This window comes from Hydra vulgaris, chromosome 05 (genome assembly GCF_038396675.1).
Source record: "Hydra vulgaris chromosome 05, alternate assembly HydraT2T_AEP".
Classification (NCBI taxonomy): Eukaryota; Metazoa; Cnidaria; class Hydrozoa; order Anthoathecata; family Hydridae; genus Hydra; species Hydra vulgaris.
This window is the reverse complement of record NC_088924.1, coordinates 42,770,838-42,791,554: the sequence shown is the minus strand read 5'-3', so window position 1 is coordinate 42,791,554 and position 20,717 is coordinate 42,770,838. Positions and strand designations below refer to the sequence as shown.

The 20,717-nt window shown below is 30.7% G+C and overlaps 2 protein-coding genes across 2 annotated transcripts in view; one reads left to right on the top strand and one right to left on the bottom strand.

Moving 5' to 3' along the window:
• The window catches only part of LOC136080066 (uncharacterized), a 126,070-nt gene extending 113,017 nt beyond the window's left edge, over positions 1–13,053 (bottom strand). The window contains exons 1-2 of the mRNA XM_065796680.1: positions 12,982–13,053; positions 12,722–12,871 (exon numbers count right to left, since the gene is read on the bottom strand). Of these exons, the coding sequence (XP_065652752.1) occupies positions 12,722–12,818 (97 nt within the window). The 5' untranslated portion in view covers positions 12,819–12,871; positions 12,982–13,053. The remainder of the gene's footprint in view (positions 1–12,721; positions 12,872–12,981) is intronic.
• Positions 13,054–18,527: 5,474 nt separating this feature from the next.
• Positions 18,528–18,929, top strand: LOC136080393 (uncharacterized). Its single transcript, XM_065797010.1, has one exon. The coding sequence runs from the start codon at positions 18,528–18,530 to the stop codon at positions 18,927–18,929; it is 402 nt and encodes a 133-aa protein (XP_065653082.1).
• The last annotated feature ends 1,788 nt before the right edge of the window (positions 18,930–20,717 follow it).

Sequence of the window (20,717 nt, the reverse complement as noted above, 5' to 3'; positions counted from 1 at the left end):
CTTCAATGAAGATCTAAACAAAAGATTCTAAGATAAGCTGAAGAACATTGAATTCTTTATTACTCATTTTTAGATCCTAACAGCATGGGCATGTGCTTTGAGGATGAGGTCAAAACTGCAGTAAAGAAAGCTATGAAAGAACTGTCAAAAAAAGAAATTTTGGCTAAACAAAGCACTCCTTCCCCTTCAATGTTGGATGATGAAGATGATGACAACTTTGATTTCACTGAACAACTAAAGAAGAAAGTGGTTGGTGCAGGTTACATTAATCCCGGAGGTGAAACAAGCACCTAAAAAGCTATTTCAGCTGAAATTTAATGGTGTTTGAATTTAAAACCAGTTCCAGCAAATACAAATGTACTGGAATTATGGGAACAAAACCAGTATATTTACCTAATAATGTCAAGGCGGGACAGAAAAAACCTCTGTTTACCCGCTGCATCATCAACGGGCTCCCTGCCACATTAGTGCTAGAAGAGGCGGCAAATAATCATTGATTTTTTATTTCTTATTTATTTAACAACCTCCTTTTTGTTGCGTTGGTGTCCAACCTGCACAAGGATTATTAGACAAATAAAATCTTACAAATTTTTTTTAAATGTTAATTTGACTTCACAAGTTGTTTGTGAGCTATCAGTTGTACCGGAATCTTGCGAGTGAATTTTTACTACCTTCCAGACTAGCTAGAGCTCTGAAACTTCCAGCATTTGTGTAAATTTAATAAACTAACAAGTTAAATTGTTTTCAAAGCAAACTAGAGAACCCCACTTTTTTGAACCTCTATGTTTTTTTAGTTTATATGTTTTAAAATTAATTTTTTCGTCGGTAGGAAATAGGTTAATGGCCCTAATAAAAGTTTACTGTCAAGAAGCCAAGCATATTATTTGCTATGCTGCTGCTTTTCGTTTCTCTTATGCAGTATGGTCGTTGTCAGGGTTGTTCTGAAGAGGGCTCTCATGAGGGGGAAGGTGGTGCTGTATGTGTTTTTTGCCAACTATAGACAAACGCATAAAAAAGGTCATCAATATTTGACATTTGCCAACTATACTTTAAAACTTGCCGACTGAAATGCTAAATGTAAGAATGCTAACTCAAATGCATATATAACAGTTTGGGAGGGGATTCTCCTACACCACCCGTTCGGTTGGCCCTGGGTAGCCCTGGTCGTAACAACCACTCTAACAGAAATGAAAATTAATTTTTTTTTGTTGTTTATTTATTAATAGTTATTCATAAAACTGTTGTCTGGAATGAACTAATTTCAACTAGTCTATTCCAAACAACAATCATTCCAGTTAGTCATTTCCAGAAATAACTTTCATTTTGGTTAGGTTGGTTTTATAATGTAGTGTAGTACACACTTTAATAAAAATCTCGACTGGCTGATGTTTTAACGCAATTTTGTGTACTATTGTACTAATACTCGACTGGCTGATGTTTTAACGCAAACGTTTTGATTTGTACTATTGTACTAATTGTACTTAAGGGTATGGTTTTAGGGTTAACAAGTTGTTCTATTTAAAAAAATTTTGAAATATATTGCAAAGTCCCGTGATTGCAAAAATTTCTAGTTTCTTTTTAAGAACGAATTTATTTCCATTTTCGTAAAAAAAGAAAAAAATTTCTTAAGTAAACAGTAATGTGTAAAAGTTAAATTAAGTTTGTTAAAAAAATTTTTATAGTTCCTTAAGAGTCTAAAAAACTCAAGCCACCTGAGGTGGCAGGTTACTCGATTTCAAAATCGACATCTTTTTTTCTACATAGTAGGTGACGTATGTTATTATATCAAATAATTTTAAATATAGTTTTAAATTTACTTTTTTCCAAAAAAAAACAAAGAAAAATATTTATAAAAAATACAAAAATGTTTAAACACATATCAATAAAAATGTTTGCGTTAATTGTGAGATTTTTTTAAATTTAATTAGAGTATCCGTTTTAGTAAGATCTTACGGGGATTTTTTTTGTTGCGTAGGTAGGGATTCCGGTATATAACATTAAACTGAGAGAATTTCATTTTTTTAATAGCCAAAGCGAAACTTCCAGTTCCTCAGGCAATGAATCTGTTTGCGTTTTTTTGAAAAAAAGTTTAAGAAAAATAACTTAATAGCTCACAGTTTGTAGATTTTTGACCTAACCCCTACGAAAACACCCGGAAAAATCCTTTTGAGGGATGATAGTACATACCAATAGGAGTTCATAGCAATAAATCTTAAAATCAGGGATTACAGTCCGTGGGACTTTTTTGCGTTTAAAGTTCTAAATTAGAGTGAAAGTTAGTTTTCTTTATTTTCCGAATTCAATAATTAGTTTTACAAAAAACTTTATAAAACAAAAAATGTTCTACATAAAATTCTAAACAACTCTTCTCTTATTCATATTTTCCAAAATTTGATTAGTTTTCCTTGAAAAAACATTTTTCTATAAGTTCGAATATTCTTCTTCAACTTCATTGGGTTTGGCTCGTTCTCACTTGATTCTTTGACATTTTTGTTCTTTCTTGTTACCTTTCCTTTAGTTCTAGAGGAAACTGAAAAAAAAGCTTTGGATTATTCTTTGAAATCATTTTTGATCTGGGTTTTCCCCCAAATTTACGTTTTTTTTCAAGGTTCAACTTAGCAATCTGTAGCTATAACTTACCATTGACTTGCTGAGACTAGATTTTTTTGCTGTTGTATTCAATGACACAAGAGAGAGGAGATGCTTGGAATAATAAGGATTCTCTGGATTTCTATTGTATCTGTCCCAGAAGGGCTTGAAATTTGAGTGAAGAGCCTCAGTTGCTTGTTCGCTGAAAAGTTCTAGTCCAATATTTTTTCTCTTGATGAACTGAGGAACATGATGAAAGACAGCATGTACTTTGGGAGTAATAGAGACTGGAAGATTAATGTAGCTCTGTTTAAAGCTTTCAATTTTTGCTTCAAAATTAGGATCCAAAGTGGTTCCAAAACAAGATGTAACAACATCTTTGAACAGAGACAAAGTTTGAATAAATCCATCGGCCTGTTTGAAGTGCTTTTGCTCTGCAATTTGCTTCAGGCAATCTAATCCTCTAAGCAGCTTAAGGCAATCATTTCCATTAAAATGGCCCCCATGGAATGGTTGAATAGAAAGATGCAGTGTGGTTGGCCATTGCTTTGTATCTGGCCAAAGATCGCAGAAGTTTTTGAAGAGATTGTTGACCACTCCAAGAAGTAGATGAAGCTCCATAGGTGGGATGGCTTCCAGCACAAGCATGTCATCATGAAAATCAAGCAAGGGCGGATGAACAACATTTTTGAAGTCTCTCAACTTGCGAATGTCACCGCCTGATTTCATGAACTCTACGAATTGCTTCCGAATTTGACCGAAGGTTCTTGAATGGCCACATCTGATGAGGTTTGTGTTCTCTGCCTCACACCAGCAGCAAGGGTGTTTGCTACAATGTGATTGAATTCCACAGAGAATGTTAGCAAGCTTTAAATCATAGGAAATAACCAAATAGTCTAGCAAAGACTTCTCATGGATTTTGATGAGACCAAAAATCTGCTTGACATTCAGGTAAGTTTCAGGTGTGTCTTGAGAGAGAGCAACAAGCATTTGCTGCTTGACACTTGTTGCTTTGGCTGAAAGTGGAGAAGTTAGTTTCATTTTTTTTTGAACAGGACTTTGTGGCTCCAACTCATTCTTTTCCAGTTCAATGTGAGTGAAACTGACCTTCAAAAATGATCCACCTCCATCTGTTCCCAGCTTCAAGATGACTGAATCTCCCAAGTTTCTTGAAACTTGTACGTTGACACTGAGGTCAATGAGACTATGGCAGTGCACAACCTTCCTGGTTGTCTTCTGACAGGTTCATGCTGCTAATTGTAAAGTGGTCTGCTACTTTTTTTCCTGCCTGAGCGAATTTCAGTTGAAAGTTAAGTTCTACCAACCGTAAGGGACTGATTTGATTCAAAGTGGAGCCAATCATTCGCATACCATTATTGGAGAGTCCAGTGTTTTGCTGAATGTGAACCATATCCTGAGTAGATAGCGGGGTTTTGAACAGCTGTTGTGCTACTGATGCCCCTCTTCGCAGTGGAATGGCTTTGCCTCCAGCTTGTTGAGTTAGACGAATTGTTCCATTAGGAGATGAATCTTTTGAAGCAATAACTGCTGAAGCTACAAGCTCTGCGCCTTTTCCATCAGCTTCAGCAATTTTTTCAAATTTTCATGGCGAGTCCCCGGTGTGCAGTTGTGAGGGAGTCCACGACCAATTAATGAAAGACATTTGGTGCATCTCTTTTCAACGCTCTGGTTTTCAGGCTTGATTGATTTTTCAGAGGAGTCCTCAAGTTTGTGAGGAGGATGTTGCTCCTTTCCTCTCAGTTTACCTATTTGGCAGATCAAACAATCACAAATAAGTAATGAGCGAGTTGAAGGCTTTTTTGAGATGTTCTGAAAGTTGAAAAGTGTTGGAACTTTTTTCATGGAGCCATCCAATTTTCCAAGTTGAAATCTGCAATTGACACAAATTCCTAATGGAACCCTGTCATCATTGAAGTCTAAAAAGGTTCAATGAATTGAAGAATCTTTTCCTTTGCTGCAACTGTCAGTTCTCTATCACTTTTTTTCATGCACACAACACATACAGATTTTCTGCATTCATCATGTGTTTTTGATGCATTAGGCATTTTGGTCGTAATGAGTCATAAGTTAAAGCTTAGTCAAGCTTTTCAAGTGCCATTTCCCAAAACAAAGCGTTGTTTATCCGTGCGACTAGATGAGATCGTTAAAAAATCGTTTTTCAGTGTGACACAATGGTTGTAAAAGATATTTTTTCAGCGTGACATTATGGTAGACAAAATGCCGATTTTTTGTCTCGAATTTTGAAGGTTAAAAACGCGTTTTTGTGAAAATATGAATAAGATAAGAGTTGTTTAGAATTTTATGTAAAACATTTTTTGTTTTATAAAGTTTTTTGTAAAACTAATTATTGAATTCGGAAAATAAAGAAAACTAACTTTCACTCTAATTTAGAACTTTAAACGCAAAAAAGTCCCTCGGACGGTAATCCCTGATTTTAAGATTTATTGCTATGAACTCCTATTGGTATGAACTATCATCCCTCAAAAGGATTTTTCCGGGTGTTTTTGTTGGCGTTAGGTCAAAAATCTACAAACTGTGAGCTATCAAATAAATATCACAAAAATATTTTATTCATGCTCAAATATAAACTTGGATAATATAATTCATACCGATTCTTTTACTAACTTGTGAAAATACAAACATTTCCCAATAAGCACAGAACTTTTTTAAAACGTTTAAAAAACTTATTAAAATGAATATTAACGTTTTTTAAACGTTTTAAAAACGATCAGTGCTTACTGGGTTGAAACTTTTTCAATTTAAGTTTAAGAGTCATTTTTTGTAAGAATCAGGCAGTCAATGGAAGTGACCTCCTCCAAATTGCTTGAATTTTTTATATATTGATCAGAATATAGAGAAAACCTGTTAAGGAAAAAAAAAATTTTCAAAAATGTTTCGTTCACTCGGAATCTGGGCTTAAATTTTTGAGATTTTTTTAAAAATTTTTAGAAATTTAGTTTTTGCCACCTTTGAACCCATTTTTTTGGCAAGGCAAAAAGTTGCACATAGCTTTTGTAGTTAATATCAGACGTAACCCAAAAGCTCTCTCCAAAAAATATAAAAAAGTTGCGTGACACTGTGCGGTTGGCTAATTATCATAGTTCAAAAGTACAAAATCAATCAGTTTTGTCAACTTTTAATCGGAGTTAATTCTAGCGGCGAAGTGTTGCACACAATTTTTCTTTTAGGATTTGAAATTATCAAAGGTATTGAGTCTAAAAATGCAAAGAAAGTTATGTGATACCTAAGGCCTATTAATATATTAAGGCTTGAAATTGGAAAAAAATGTTTTAGTATACTTACAAAATGAACCATTACGGCAGAGGCGCTTAGTTTTGTAAAAATGTAAACATATCCAACTGTCAATACAAAAAGGTCCTAACATAATAATAAAAAAAATTCGTGTGATTTTGTCACACGCATGATATAACATGAATTAAAAACTGAACAAAAATCTAACATCAAGATAACTATATTGCTAATTAAATAAAACATTAATCAAACATTTAAATGTTTTTCCATTTAAAAATTAGTTTTTCATTTATTAATAGAGTCATTTACACACATTATCCACCACATCACACATAATTTCTACTCTGCTGCAGTAAGTTTCTCTAAGAATAATGATATGACTGTATTATAGTCTTCTTCGGATAATGAATAATCGCCACAACCACTGATTAGAAAAGGAGCATTTACTAAACAGATAGTTGTATCAGTTTGGTTATTTATCTCCTCGGTGGTAACTGGCCAGCGAAAAGTATTCTTCTCTTGCCCGTTAATCATACAATTAACTCTGATCCCAGTTATAGATACCTAAAAGTATTAGCGCAACATTTAAAATAATATAATAAAGAGTTTATGATTTGTTTAATTTTGCTTACATTCAATAAAACTTGTAAAGTCTTATATAATGTCATTCTGAAATTATTTTTACATTTTATTTATATTCCTTTTATTTTAGAGCACTGTTTTGTAAAACAAAATAAAAACTTGAAACTAATATATACTTTGAATAATATTACCTCCACAATATATCCAATATTCCATTGTTTTTCATATGCAACAGCAACCCAATCATTCACTTTCCATACAAGACAAATTTCTTTTGCAAGATTGGCGATGTCTTCCTCATATTTATTATCATCTTCATTGTCTCCTGCCAGATTGAAGTCATCATTTTCGCCATAAACTTCTTTGTTATCGTTAACCTGACTATTTTCATTATTTTCTGTTGTCGGTTCTACCAGCTTACCTTTTCTTTTCAGGTTACTAAATCTATAGCAATATCAATTGTACATATTTTTAAACATATGTAAACAAACACACAAAATTATAACTTTCACCTAAATTTTAATTTCATATTTGTAAAAGAACTATTTAACAGTCAGAAACATAATCTAATTTGCAAAAGTTTTGATAGCAACAATGCCTACCTTGAAAATAAAGATCTTATCTGTTGGCTAGTTACATATTGATCAGGCGGAAGTTCTCTCCTCAGCTGCATGTGAACCTGCTCAGGGCTCATTTTATTACCTGATTCTTCTCCACGAATAAAGTATTTATACAACAGTTCTTTCTGCTGATTTGAAAATATAAAAGAACTTCGAACTGGTTATGCCCAACCTTACAATAGAAAAATGTTCATGCAATGTGGTTTGTCTTTTACGGAAGCACTGTTAGAGGATGAAGAAATTGGCATATTTAGTTGTGAAGTAATTTTCATCTTATGAACAAACGAGTTGCGAACTTTATCCAATGATGTTAATGATTTCGGAACTGTATGAAGACCGGATAGCATGTGTTCTTCTAACTCAGCATCGCTTTCAAATGATAAAGTACAATTCATTTCAGTACAAAATCTTAATGAATATAATTGCCTGTCACTTCTTTTCTGTTTTTCCTTAAGTGACTTGTTACGCTTAATTGAATTATCTGTTTTGCTATATGGCAACAACAACTTAATCGAGGGTTGAATTTTAAGATTTCCATACTCTTGTTCAATTCCCTCACCGATATTGAAATAACGCCACATCTTCATACTTTTCTCACCAAACTCAAATGAGTGATAGTTGCTAATGTTCTTAATCTTTGGTCCAGTAACTACAGTTTTATCATTGCTAATTTGAGCAACTGCTACTTTTGCATCTTTAGCGCCAAAACTATAATGCATAGCCTTGTGTATATCTTCAGCAGTCAAAAGATTATTACCAGAGTCAACGTAACTCCTTAAAATTGTCTTTACAACTGCACTCTCCCTGTCACATTGATCTTTTCCACAACAGGGTTCATTATAATCATATCTCAGCAACTTTATATCTCTCTCTTTGCATACATTGTAGATTGCTTCAGCTGAAAGATTTCCCTGATAGCAGCCGGCATTATCAGATTTGGTAAACATTTTCTTGATATGCGGTTGATCAATTCTGAATTGGTCTAAAACTGCAGTGGCTAACGAAACAACATCACCTATTCCCTGATCACACCTATACATTGAAGTAAAGTAAACACGTTTGAATAACTTTCCTGCTATTTTTATGAAGAATATATCCACATGTAAACTCATTCCTTTCTTGCCAAAATACTCTCTTTGGCCCTCTCTGTATCGAACCGGAAGAATTTTTTGACAAAAATCTTTAAGCCAGAAAGCAGTTTCATCGTTTAATTGCTTAAAAGCTTCGATTTTTGCCTTTTTCTGTTGAGAATCTCTCATCAGGTGTTTTATGTAGTTGAATACATCCTTTACAGCAATTTCCAAATCATAAATAGAATCAGCATCGTCAGAATTTTGAATTGTTAGTTCTTTGATCATCTCGATAGCTTTGCACAAATCATAGCAATCGGCACATACCACTTCTGATATCTCTGTGTTGGATTGAAGATTTTTTTCAGATGGATCTGATAAGGCATGTTTTGAGCTATGAGAAGAAATGTTTGAGTCATTGACACTACAATTGGTTTGATAACTTGTTTTCAAATACCTTTTTCCTTTTTCAAGGGCAGCTTTGAGAGATTTAGAACTAAATCTTTGTGCCAATTTTTGTAATGTTTGAAAACCATTCATGCCTGAAGCAGTAACATCATCTAATCCAGCTAAGCTTTTTCGACTTGAAGGTTTTATTGCATGCAATACTTTCCACAAACTTGAATCAGATAATAGTATATAATTGTTTTCACTACAACTTTTTCGATAGAACATGATAGCGTGGCTATATTTTGTCGTCAGTATTGCATGCACTATCTTTTGTTCTTCACCGCTGTCGTATTTTAATTTGGTTATTCCATAAGCAACATCATGCAAAATACCGCTTGTAAATATAAAGTCTAAGAAATGTTCACACTTTGTTTGATCAAGACTAGATCGGACGAATACTTTCTTCTCTGGAAATGCCAACCCTTTATGAGATGCATGCCATTTTCTTGCTGTTTGTATACGATGTTTGGTACACTCAAATGTGTTCATTATAAACTTTTTGGTATACTTGGTATGGTCTAATAATGAGAGGATAACTAACTTTTCCATGGAATCACTTTGCTTATATACTTTCTGAGCACGAATAATTTCAATTGGGAGAGGGCTATTTATTTCATCAACATTTTTACTGTTAAGAAAATCTATAAGTATTTTCTCTTGTCCAGGAGCAACAGCTTCCGCAAATTTTTTTTTAATAAGTTTTCTAGGCGAACATACTTGCGTTTTAACTTATCTTTAGTAGTATCTTCCAGATATTCGAACATCCTTTTCAATCTAAATTTTATTGGACTTGCATTAAGAACCTCAGTTACACTCTCACGGCTTCTTAGAGATTCGTCCAAAATCTCCTGTGAAACATTAATTTCACCGGGATCAAATTCTTCATCTGGAGTAGCAGGTGTCATATATGTTTCTTCTTGTTGTGTTTGTGTTTCTGTACATAAATTGGTGTTTTCGTTGACTCTAGATAAAGAAGTTTCTTGCTTTAAATGGGTAAAACACAGCATTGCACCAACTGAAAATACTTCATTGTATCGCTTTGACATTGATATGACGACATGTATTGGTGACGCCCTTAAAGCGGGAGATTTTTTTCCTTTTATATTTAGATGGTGAGGATGAAAGCATGTTTTTGGAGGACTCAATGCAATACCAAACGTGTACCGGTGAAAAGCACATATTTGTTCATCCTTTTCAAGATTTCTTTTAAGTCTATTTGCAATAAGTCCATTTTCTTCCCAAATATTATTATCGTTTAATCGCATGACCTAAAAAGAATTTTTTAAACAATTATTAAGTGTGTCATTTAAAGCATTGTTTATAATCTGACTCTTCACGAAAAATGTTTACAAGTTTGAAATACATTGTTGTTATTATTTAAATACAATATTGCAAGAGTGTGATTAATTTAGTGATTATTTAATAAAAGAGTGAGGAATTAATTAAAAGAGCTATTTTTTTTTGTTTAAAGAACTTTGTCTCAAAATCTTATTGCAGAGAAGTTATAAAGTATGTAATTATAAAAATTATATTACAGTCTGCGTAAATTTAAAATACATAATTACCTTTAAGTTGATGAGGTGTTTCTTAACATCAACATCTCCCAGCTGATGAATGTAGAACATTTTGTTTATAATTTTATGTTTTTTGAATGATCCACAATTTCCTTTTGAAAAGCAACAACAGTTTTCATAAAAATATTTGTTTTGTTTCATACTCAACTAAAAACAAGTTCTATTTATGCAGTACCTATTTCTCAATAGCAATGATAAAATATCTACTCTATTTATGCAAATTTTAAAGATCGTTAAAATAAAGTTAAGACATTTTTATGGTAAAGTAAACAACCGCCCACTAACTTGTTTCTCCACAATCGTGATATCAGCAATTCTTCTTCCATTCGATCACCACAAGTTATTTGGTTATGACGTAAATTTAAATAATTCACTTCTGATCATGTATTGTTTTTTATTACTATTTATTTCAATTGTTATGATTGCTATATCATAGTCAGAAACGCTTAAATTTTTTCTTAACATTACGTGCAATGTTTTGTGTAATGCTAAATGCTAATTTTGGATGATAGAAATTTTATTGTGAGCGAAAACCTCATCTGTGTGTCCAAAAAAATATCTCTTCGTACTTAATCATTTTTAACAATTTGTACCTTTATTTTTAACTTAATATCTAAAGATCACACGAATTTTTTTTATCATTATGTTCGGACCTTTTTGTATTGACAGTTGGATATGTTTACATTTTTACAAAACTAAGCGCCTCTGCCGTAATGGTTCATTTTGTAAGTATACTAAAACATTTTTTTCCAATTTCAAGCCTTAATATATTAATAGGCCTTAGGTATCACATAACTTTCTTTGCATTTTTAGACTCAATACCTTTGATAATTTCAAATCCTAAAAGAAAAATTGTGTGCAACACTTCGCCGCTAGAATTAACTCCGATTAAAAGTTGACAAAACTGATTGATTTTGTACTTTTGAACTATGATAATTAGCCAACCGCACAGTGTCACGCAACTTTTTTATATTTTTTGGAGAGAGCTTTTGGGTTACGTCTGATATTAACTACAAAAGCTATGTGCAACTTTTTGCCTTGCCAAAAAAATGGGTTCAAAGGTGGCAAAAACTAAATTTCTAAAAATTTTTAAAAAAATCTCAAAAATTTAGGCCCAGATTCCGAGTGAACGAAACATTTTTGAAAATTTTTTTTTTCCTTAACAGGTTTTCTCTATATTCTGATCAATATATAAAAAATTCAAGCAATTTGGAGGAGGTCACTTCCACAGTTTCAGGAATTTGCCTGATTCTTAGAAAAAACGGCTCTTAAGGATCGGCATGAATTAATTTATCTTGGTTACAGACCTATCATGATGAATGTTTCTGATGTATATAGAGAGAAATTGGTTTAGATTAATGTGTGTTTTCCCATGTCATGTTAGATAATTTTATGTTAAAGGAGTATGAGTTAGATAACTAGGAATATAAAATAAGATTTTAAGAAAGTTTTAGTTTTGTGGAGTGTGTCGATAATTTATTTTGGAATTTATTGCATTTATATAAGGTTCTGAAGAAAAGTATCATCAATCAATATTCCAAGAAACTTGTTGTTTCAGCTTTTTTCATGTTTATGACTTCAATTGTTAGTAATAATAGTATGGTTGGTAAACTATTTTTTTGCTAATTAATCAGCAAAAAAAAATTCACCAACCATAAAAATAAAAACCACAAAAAAAATTCACCAATTATAAACTTTGATGACATTAACATGAAAAAAACTAAAACAGCAAAGTTTCTTATATTAATCAGAAATTGATGAAAACTTTTTTGATTTTTCCATGCTAATGTTAGCATGAATCATGATTTGTTTTTTTTCGGTATTTAAATACAACTTGTTTAAATTAAAAAAGACGTTTAGACTTTCAAGATCAGTGTTCATAGAAAAAAATAAAAATAAAAGTTCTCGATTTATGGTAATGAATAAAATAAATTTGATTCGTCAGTAAATATTATTACATCAACTTTTTATAAGGCTTAAGAAAGATTAAATAACGCATTGATGTTTATTGTTTATTACATTGGTAAATTTTAAACCAATGAATGTTTATAATTTTTAGCCCATTTGTTTCCATCTTTTAGTAAGATAAAATTATAAACAGCGTCAAACAATTTGGCTAGGTCTATAAAAGTTTATACAACAAATTTTTATTGAAAGAATCACTTATGCTATTTACAATACCCAAGGTTGCATGTTCAGTTAAGTGCTGAGTTTAAAATTTAATGCTTTTTATTTAATACTTAATTTTGATTTAGATATTTATATAAATTTTTGTAGATGATTCGTTCAAATAATTCAGAGAAAGTGGCAAGTATGGAGATTGGTAAGCAGTTACTTAAACGGAACGTTTCACCAGTATAAGTGTTGTTCTTTGTGTTGTTGTTTTTTTTCAATTAATATTTAAATGAATAAATTACAAAAAATTAAAATTAGTTAAATCGCACCCATGTACTTTAATATTACATTAATCTATAAGTAATGAGTCAGTGAAGTTTTTTATGTCGAGTTCACTCGGGTGAGTCATTACGCAACGGCAGACTTTTTAATAAAAACTTTTATTTACCTGTTACGGATCCATGTATCGCGAATAATACTATGAAGAAGAATATCAATCCACAATCTAAATTCTGGCTGTTTGTTGTCAAGCAAATCTTTTTCATTTCGTAGATAGTTAATAAATATATGTTGGATTTCGCTAAAAATTTCCTTTATACTAAAAGTAAGTTTTAAATGTTTATTTTTACTAGATTTCTTCAGATGGGCTTAGAACCTCAGAAAGGACCATAAACCGTTAAAAAAAAACGTCTTAAATGCGAAACTTACATACGCAACAGAATTTGAATAACAACCTTGATTTACAACTGACTTTTGTTTAAAAATTCCAACGGATTTGATGTTACTTAACAAGGTAACAATTGCTTTAAAAATTAATTTGTTTTAAAACAAATTCACCATTTTGGATACCTTTATTCATTCATGTAATTATTTATTACCATTTACACATTCAAATCTAGCCATTTACTCCATAGTGCTTTTTATTATTAAAATTGTTTAATTTATGAAAATTGATTTCTGTCAAAACCGTAATTCATATTAACCAATACAAACACGTAAACATAGAATGTTAAAATACAAAACGCTGTCATAAAAAAAAAAAAAAAAAAAAAAAAAATATATATATATATATATATATATATATATATATATATATATATATATATATATATATATATATATATATAAGCTGTATAGCAATTTTTAACAAAAGAGTTTTTTTCTAATCATTTATTACCTCAAAGAAAACTTTTGTAAGTCATCTATTTCATTATCTGTTTTTCGCTTGATCTTTTATGAAGCACTTTTACTGATAAAATAAACCTTTTTCGTGGCATGTTATCGCTTTTCGTTCAAAGATAGGAACATTCGTGATTGATATTTTATAAAGTAAACTTGGACTGCTATTGACTTTATGGTCTGTCACTACAAACGAAAGCACCAAAGTAAACTTGGACTTCTATTGACTTTATGGTCTGTCACTACAAACAAAAGCACCAAAGTTTTTTTATGACATCTCACGAAAATTTCACTTTGGCAAAATGCAGGTTTCTTTGACATAACAGTACTGTTTCTTTATTTACTATTAAGGTCATATTTTTATCATTTCAGTAGTTTTTTTTTATTTACTTTATAACTATTTGTTAGCCAATCCCATAATTATTTAATTCGCCAACCAATTTTCATTCGGAGTGGCTAAGGAGTGGCGAAGAGTTCATAATTGTATGAAAAAAATTTTACTTTTTATTTTTTCTTATTAGAAGTATTCGCACCGATTGTTCGAAGTTACGCCTTTTATGATTTTTGACTAAATTTAGAGCAATTTCCAAGCATTGGGGTGAATAGATTCTGACGTCAAATCCAGTTAATTTGTTCAATGATATTTTCTTAATGTGTTCCTGTACCAAAAAAAAAACTGCCCTTAATAATTTAAGAAATATGTTGTACCTATCTTTCACTGATTGCGATAGATAAATAAGGACTATGGCTATTGTAAAGTAATTTTTTGTTGATCTTTGAGCTCTTTCTCAGTCATACGTCAAATTTTATGATTTTTACTTCATTTTAGTATCAAATGATGTTATTTTTTAAAAAATACAATTAATGGAGCCTTAGATCAAACAAATCCAAATCCAAAATGGTTTCCTTAAAAGATTGAATAAAGGACTTTCGATCTTTTGTTGTAAACAAAACTAGATCAAAACGTATCAATGTGATTCAAAAATATATATACACATATTTTCTGTGGTTATTTTATATGCTCTAAGAAGATGTAACGGTCGAATAACATCGCAGAAGAGCATTTGACTTGGAAATTTACGCTTGCTTCATATCAAAAAAGAGCCTAGATTAGGTATTGAACCCAGATCAGTAAAGGATCCAGCATTTTTTGGTGTTTGAGATAGCTAACAGATATGGCGCTAACTTCAAACGTATGCATGTTTATACTTATGTCAAATAATGAGGCTTTACAAAATATTGCGACGATTGGAGGCTGGGAACAAAAAGCACTAAAATTTCGTCTTCCCTTACTTAAACGTGAGAGAATCAATTTAGTGAAATAATTTTTTTAATATTCCTTATTAATTTTATACTATTCGACAAATTTTAAGTTTCATAGTATTTTCTCTCAGCGTTCATAAATTATGACCATATAAAGTTTACCCCCCCCCCCCCCCTTTAATTTGATGGGGTTACAAATTTTATATGATCATTTATGAACGCTCAAAGATAATACTTTAGGGCTTTTTTGTTCTAAGCCTTTAATCATTGCCGCTTTTTAAAAAGCAAAATTATTTGACATAAGTATAAACATACATATATTTGGATTTCGTTCCATGTTAGCTATCTCAAACACCAAAATATGCTGGATTTGTTACTGCCACAACTTTCTTGTTTCTGATGCTTCAGAATTCAGTGTTTAAGCGCTGCAAATGTTCAATAAATATTTATATACATATAAATTTTTAGCTTAAGACAAATATCTCAAGAAAATATGTAATAAGATTAATAAGTTTTTAAATTTTAAATTTAAAAATTTTTAAGGTTCAGAGCTTGCAGTTAGGTATCGGATCAAAGTTCAAACTATTAGAACCATTCAATTACGAAAGAACGTGAAAGCAGTCAACGTCACTAGCTCCTTGAATCCACTCTTTTTTTTTTTTTTTAATAATTTTTTACAAGAACTCTTTATTTGAAGTAGTTTCTGAGGCTTCTCCAAGCTCATTACACGGTCTACATTATCTTAAAAAAGTTTTACTGTAAGCACTGCAAAATTGAATTTTTTATTAGGAAATATTTTTCTTAAAACAAGAAATACAAAGCGCTATTTCTATCGATTTCATTTTTGTTATATTTCTACTGATTTAAAAAAAAGTCTGTCATTGGAAAATAAATTGGTTTAGAGTTATTTTCTTTGTATTTTACATCTCCTTTTGAACCATTTTGCAAGCCATTACTTTTAAACAATTTGTTACCTTATGACATAAATTATTCATAAAAACAAGGCTAATATATCAATACTTATGAAATTAAGTTTTGCTTTAAAAATTGCAGAATCAGAAAAGTCGAAAATCAGAGAAATGTAGTCAGCTATTGAAATGTAGTCATACTATTGATCTCTTAAAGTATTTTATTACTCAGAATAAAAACCTGATTTTAAAGAAATGCAACTTCATGAAATTCTTGTGAAACATATTTATTATAAAATATATCGCCTACATATAGGCGTGTGAAACATATTTGTTGTAAAATATATCGCCTACATATAGGCGTGTGAAACATATTTGTTATAAAATATATCGCCTACATATAGGCGTGTGAAACATATTTGTTATAAAATATATCGCCTACATATAGGTGTGTGAAACATATTTGTTATAAAATATATCGCCTACATATAGGCGTGTAAAACATATTTGTTATAAAATATATCGCCTACATATAGGCGTGTGAAACATATTTGTTATAAAATATATCGCCTACATATGGGCGTGTAAAACATATTTGTTATAAAATATATCGCCTACATATAGGCGTGTGAAACATATTTGTTATAAAATATATCGCCTACATATAGGCGTGTGAAACATTTTTGTTATAAAATATATCGCCTACATATAGGTGTGTGAAACATATTTGTTATAAAATATATCGCCTACATATAGGCGTGTGAAACATATTTGTTATAAAATATATCGCCTACATATAGGCGTGTGAAACAGCTCCATATTTGTTAATTAACACCTAATGTCTGATTTTTTACTTATATATAAAAAAATAAACAATTTTAAAATTAGAAATTTATACAATTTGTTTTTGCGAAAAGGTATTTTAAAGTGAAGTAGTTTTATCTTTACCTTACTATTTTTTAACCATTTATGGTTTTATGATATAAATAGTTTATTGGCCGGCTTAACAGATCTATTTACGACTACGGCTATATGAAGCTCTCCGACATGACTGCAGGAGGTTATCGAGATTAATGGTCAGCCAGAAGACTTAGCTAATTTTGTACAAACCCCTTTAAATAGCCAGGGCTTGAAGTGAGTGAACTGTATGAGATCAAAAGCATCTTACAAATTTCTAATTGTTATAAATTGGGCCTCAACGCTATTTTGTTTAAAAACCACGTTTTTTTAATTTCATAACGAATTTGTTTGTTTTTAAAATACCACCAGTTAACAAAAATAATAGTAATAAAAATGCACACAATCAGTATAGATAAAAAACCTTCCATTATTTGTAATTATGTTATTATAGAGTTAATGATTTGTAAATTTTTTAGACGCGCCGATCATTTGAAAATCCCCTTAAAAACTCAAAAAAAGTAAAAAATTTAAAAGAGTGGCGCGTGTATAAATTGTCATCCAAAATAAAAAAATAAAAAAATTTCACTACGAAAACAATACCTTGGGAATATTTTATGACACTCCGCTTATTAAAACTTGTTCCTGAGGGTCAAAATGGGGTGGGCTACTATTTATTGAATGTACCTTAACAAGGTGGTTATTATTAATATTCATTTTTCTACTACTACTAATTGAGCACAATAGTTCAATAGTTGTGTTATTGATTGTGGCTTAGCTAGGGAGCAGGGGAGACACATGTTTCCGGGTGCCACTTTAGGAGGCCCCAAAATGGGAAATGAAATTAATTATTTAATATTATTCTGATGTAAACTAATCTATCAATTATATAAATAAGTTTGGTTTTAAATGCATTTCTCCTGCGGACGTAATAAAGATTTTTGTTTAAAACCGCACACTTTTAATTACTTAGTTTAGTTTTTCGCAATTGACTAAGCGCCTATCTTTATCTTATGAACTTAGTTTTATTTCCAGTTTAATTAAAAATGAACTATAATGTTATTTTTTAATCATCTCTTACTCATTAAAAACCAATTATTATATTATTTCTCAATATAATCATCACTCACTCAATTCAATTTAACTCACTCACTTTAACGAGTAAACTAAAAAAACAAAAGTGTACAAGGAAGTCGATATTACTAACCGCATTGATATGAAACTTGATATTGAACTGATATGAAAGCAAATAAAACATCACTGAAAAAAGCTGCATTCAAAGAAGGCGTTCCAGTCTCAACGCTCAAAGATTGCAAAAATAACAACAACAAAGGCTTCCATGGCTCAGGTACAACAACGTACTCTCAAATGAAAAGATTGATGGTGCATTCGTTCCAATTACTTGGTGGCTGAGGTTATGGTTTAACCCAAAATGAAATCCTAGAATTTGTATGTAGAATTTGTATGTAGAATTTGTATGTAGAATTTGTATGTAGAATTTGTATGTAGAATTTGTATGTAGAATTTGTATGGCTACATTAAACGCGAAGATCAATTGCACTTATTCAAAATGGCAAGCGTGGTAAAAACTGATTTTACGCTTTTATGAAGAGATGGTCAAAAGAAATTTCAACATGAAGCGGATAACTTACCATCTAAAAAAGCCGCTTCTTGTACGCCAGAATTAAATGATCGTTATTTAGAATGCATCGCCAAGCAATATCAACAGACTGGTATAACTTCTTAGTCACATATTTGGAATTGTGATGAAAAAGATTTTTTGGGTGATCAAGGCAAAGCAACCGTAGTGTTCGAAAAGGGACAAGACGTGTATTTAAACTTACTGACAACAATGAAAAAATTCATTATACTGTAAACAATTGTTTTAACGCTGATGGGCATTTCGCACCACCATTTGTGATATACAAAGCCAAAAGAAACTTTTGTCCTGACTGAGCTAAGGGCAGTCCAGTTAGCACCAAATATTCAATTTCAAAATCAGGTCGGATGGAGCAAGATACGTTTATAAAATGGCTGAAAGAAGTATTTATATCAAAAACTGGGCAAATTGGTGGTACTTATATTTTAGTATTAGATGGACGTACAGCTCACATAACTTTGGAAGCGTTATTACTTTGCAAAAAACACAATACAATCTTGATTTATCTACCAGAGCATTCTTCACATATTCTACAATCATTGGATAGAGGTTTCTATTGTCATGTCAAACATGCATGGAAAGAAATGCTTACAAAGTATAACAAAGATTCAAAATGTAAGAGTTTAGGTAAACAAAATTTTCCACCGTTGTTCAAACTGCTGTACGAGAGCGGTAAATCTTTTACACGCTTGCATACAATCGCTGGCTTCCAGTACACTTGCTTATTTCCACTTAAAAAAAAAACATAAATTATTAGACATTAGCTATCACACAAACATTTAATCCACTTTCATCAACATTAGCAGGCTCTGCAACACCTACACCATCTTGCTCAGACACAGCTTCATCATCTTCAACAGCCGCAGCAGCACCTACTCTAACTACACACCGATTACCATCCTTCTTAATAACACTAGTTTCAAGTTTTGATAGGTATCAAGCATGTGTTGAGCGCTGCAAAAATAGTATCGAGATAGAGTTGAAGCAGTTTTTTCAAGCCAGAAATCAATTGCATATTAAGGAATTGAAGCAGTGCAACATGTCAAAACTTGGTGGAAAATGTATTACCAAAGAAAATGTGTTTGAGTTCCTCTAACAAAAACATGAAGAAAAAGCAACAAAGGAAGCTGTGAAAGTTGCTAAACTTAACGCAAAGATTTTCTATGCCAAGTACTCTAATGCCTGAGCATAACAATGCTGAGCAACCTCAGCAAAACAATAATAAAGAACAAGTACCAGCAGCCAAACGATTAAAAGTTGCAAAATGTAAAAAGTGTAGAATACAGTTATACACAGAAATGTTGCAATGCGAGAATTCGGTGTGTCGGGAACGATTGTGCAAAGAAGCATGTTTATCAAAGAAATATGTTGTTTAAACAAAAAATTTGTGTTGCAAAAAATGTAAAAACTTTAGTATGGTTTCTTAAGTATAAGTTGTGTTAAAAAAATAATAAAGAAAAGTTAAAATTTAAAAAGTTCAATGTTTTCTCAAGTGTGCGGTTTTATCAGAATGTCGCCTAAAACCGCAAAAAAAATTTTTCTTTACAGTTAATATTTTCGATATTGTATTATTATTTCTTTAACATATATTTATATCATCTGATGTAGTTTTTTATTACCTATCTAATGAAAAAAATGAAAAATAAAAAGTCAAAAAGTTATTAATTTTCATTGATAAGTGCGCAGTTTGACCCGGTTTTACTCTAATAAATTATACATTAAAATATTTTTATTAGAAAGATTCAAATATTTTTATGAGAATGATTTGAATATTTTTATTAGAATGATTTAAGTATTTTTATTAGAAAGTATTTTTATTAGAAAGATTTGAATATTTTTATTAGAAAGATTTAAATATTTTTATTAGAAAGGCTTAAATATTTTTATTGGAAAGATTTTATAAGAAGATAAAAACGATAAATAAAATGGTATTTTGTTTTGTTTTTACAATTTATACATAATCATAATTTTACTTTAACAATAAAGAGTTTTATTAAAATTCTTTTTTAATTCTATTATGTTGTTAGGTTAATATTGCAGCTAACTTTTTTTTATTTTTTTGTTAATGGTGGCGTTGTAGTTGTAAAAGCGAGAAAACTCTTTACCATCTTTTGAAATTTAGTTTATTTTATAAGCGCTAAAAAAAAAAAAAAATTCATTCATTATGTTTCTTAACTTGCTATATATTTTTTTTTAATCAATTGAAAATATTAAAAAGTTAGCCAGAGAATATTTGGCTAACATTTTTACTTTTAGATTTTAATCACTTCTTGCCATTTCCTACTGATAAACAAAATATTTTGTATTTAAGGTTAACTTTATTTTTTCAAAGCATTTTAGTATACTATATTTGCTTAATATTACAGTAAAAAAAGTTTTATTTCGTAAGACTAGTAAGAAGTTAAATAATAAAATTGATAATTAAAAAAAAGTGAGAAAAGATTTTTATTTTTTTAACGAAAGCATTTATTTTCACGAGTTTAAAAAAAAAATATTATGTTATGTAACAGAGATATGTCAAATTTCTATTTGTTTTA

What these genes read in the sequence shown, in the direction of transcription:
- LOC136080393 (XM_065797010.1), top strand. Translation starts at nt 18,528, where the DNA reads ATGGAGCAAGATACGTTTATAAAATGGCTGAAAGAAGTATTTATATCA.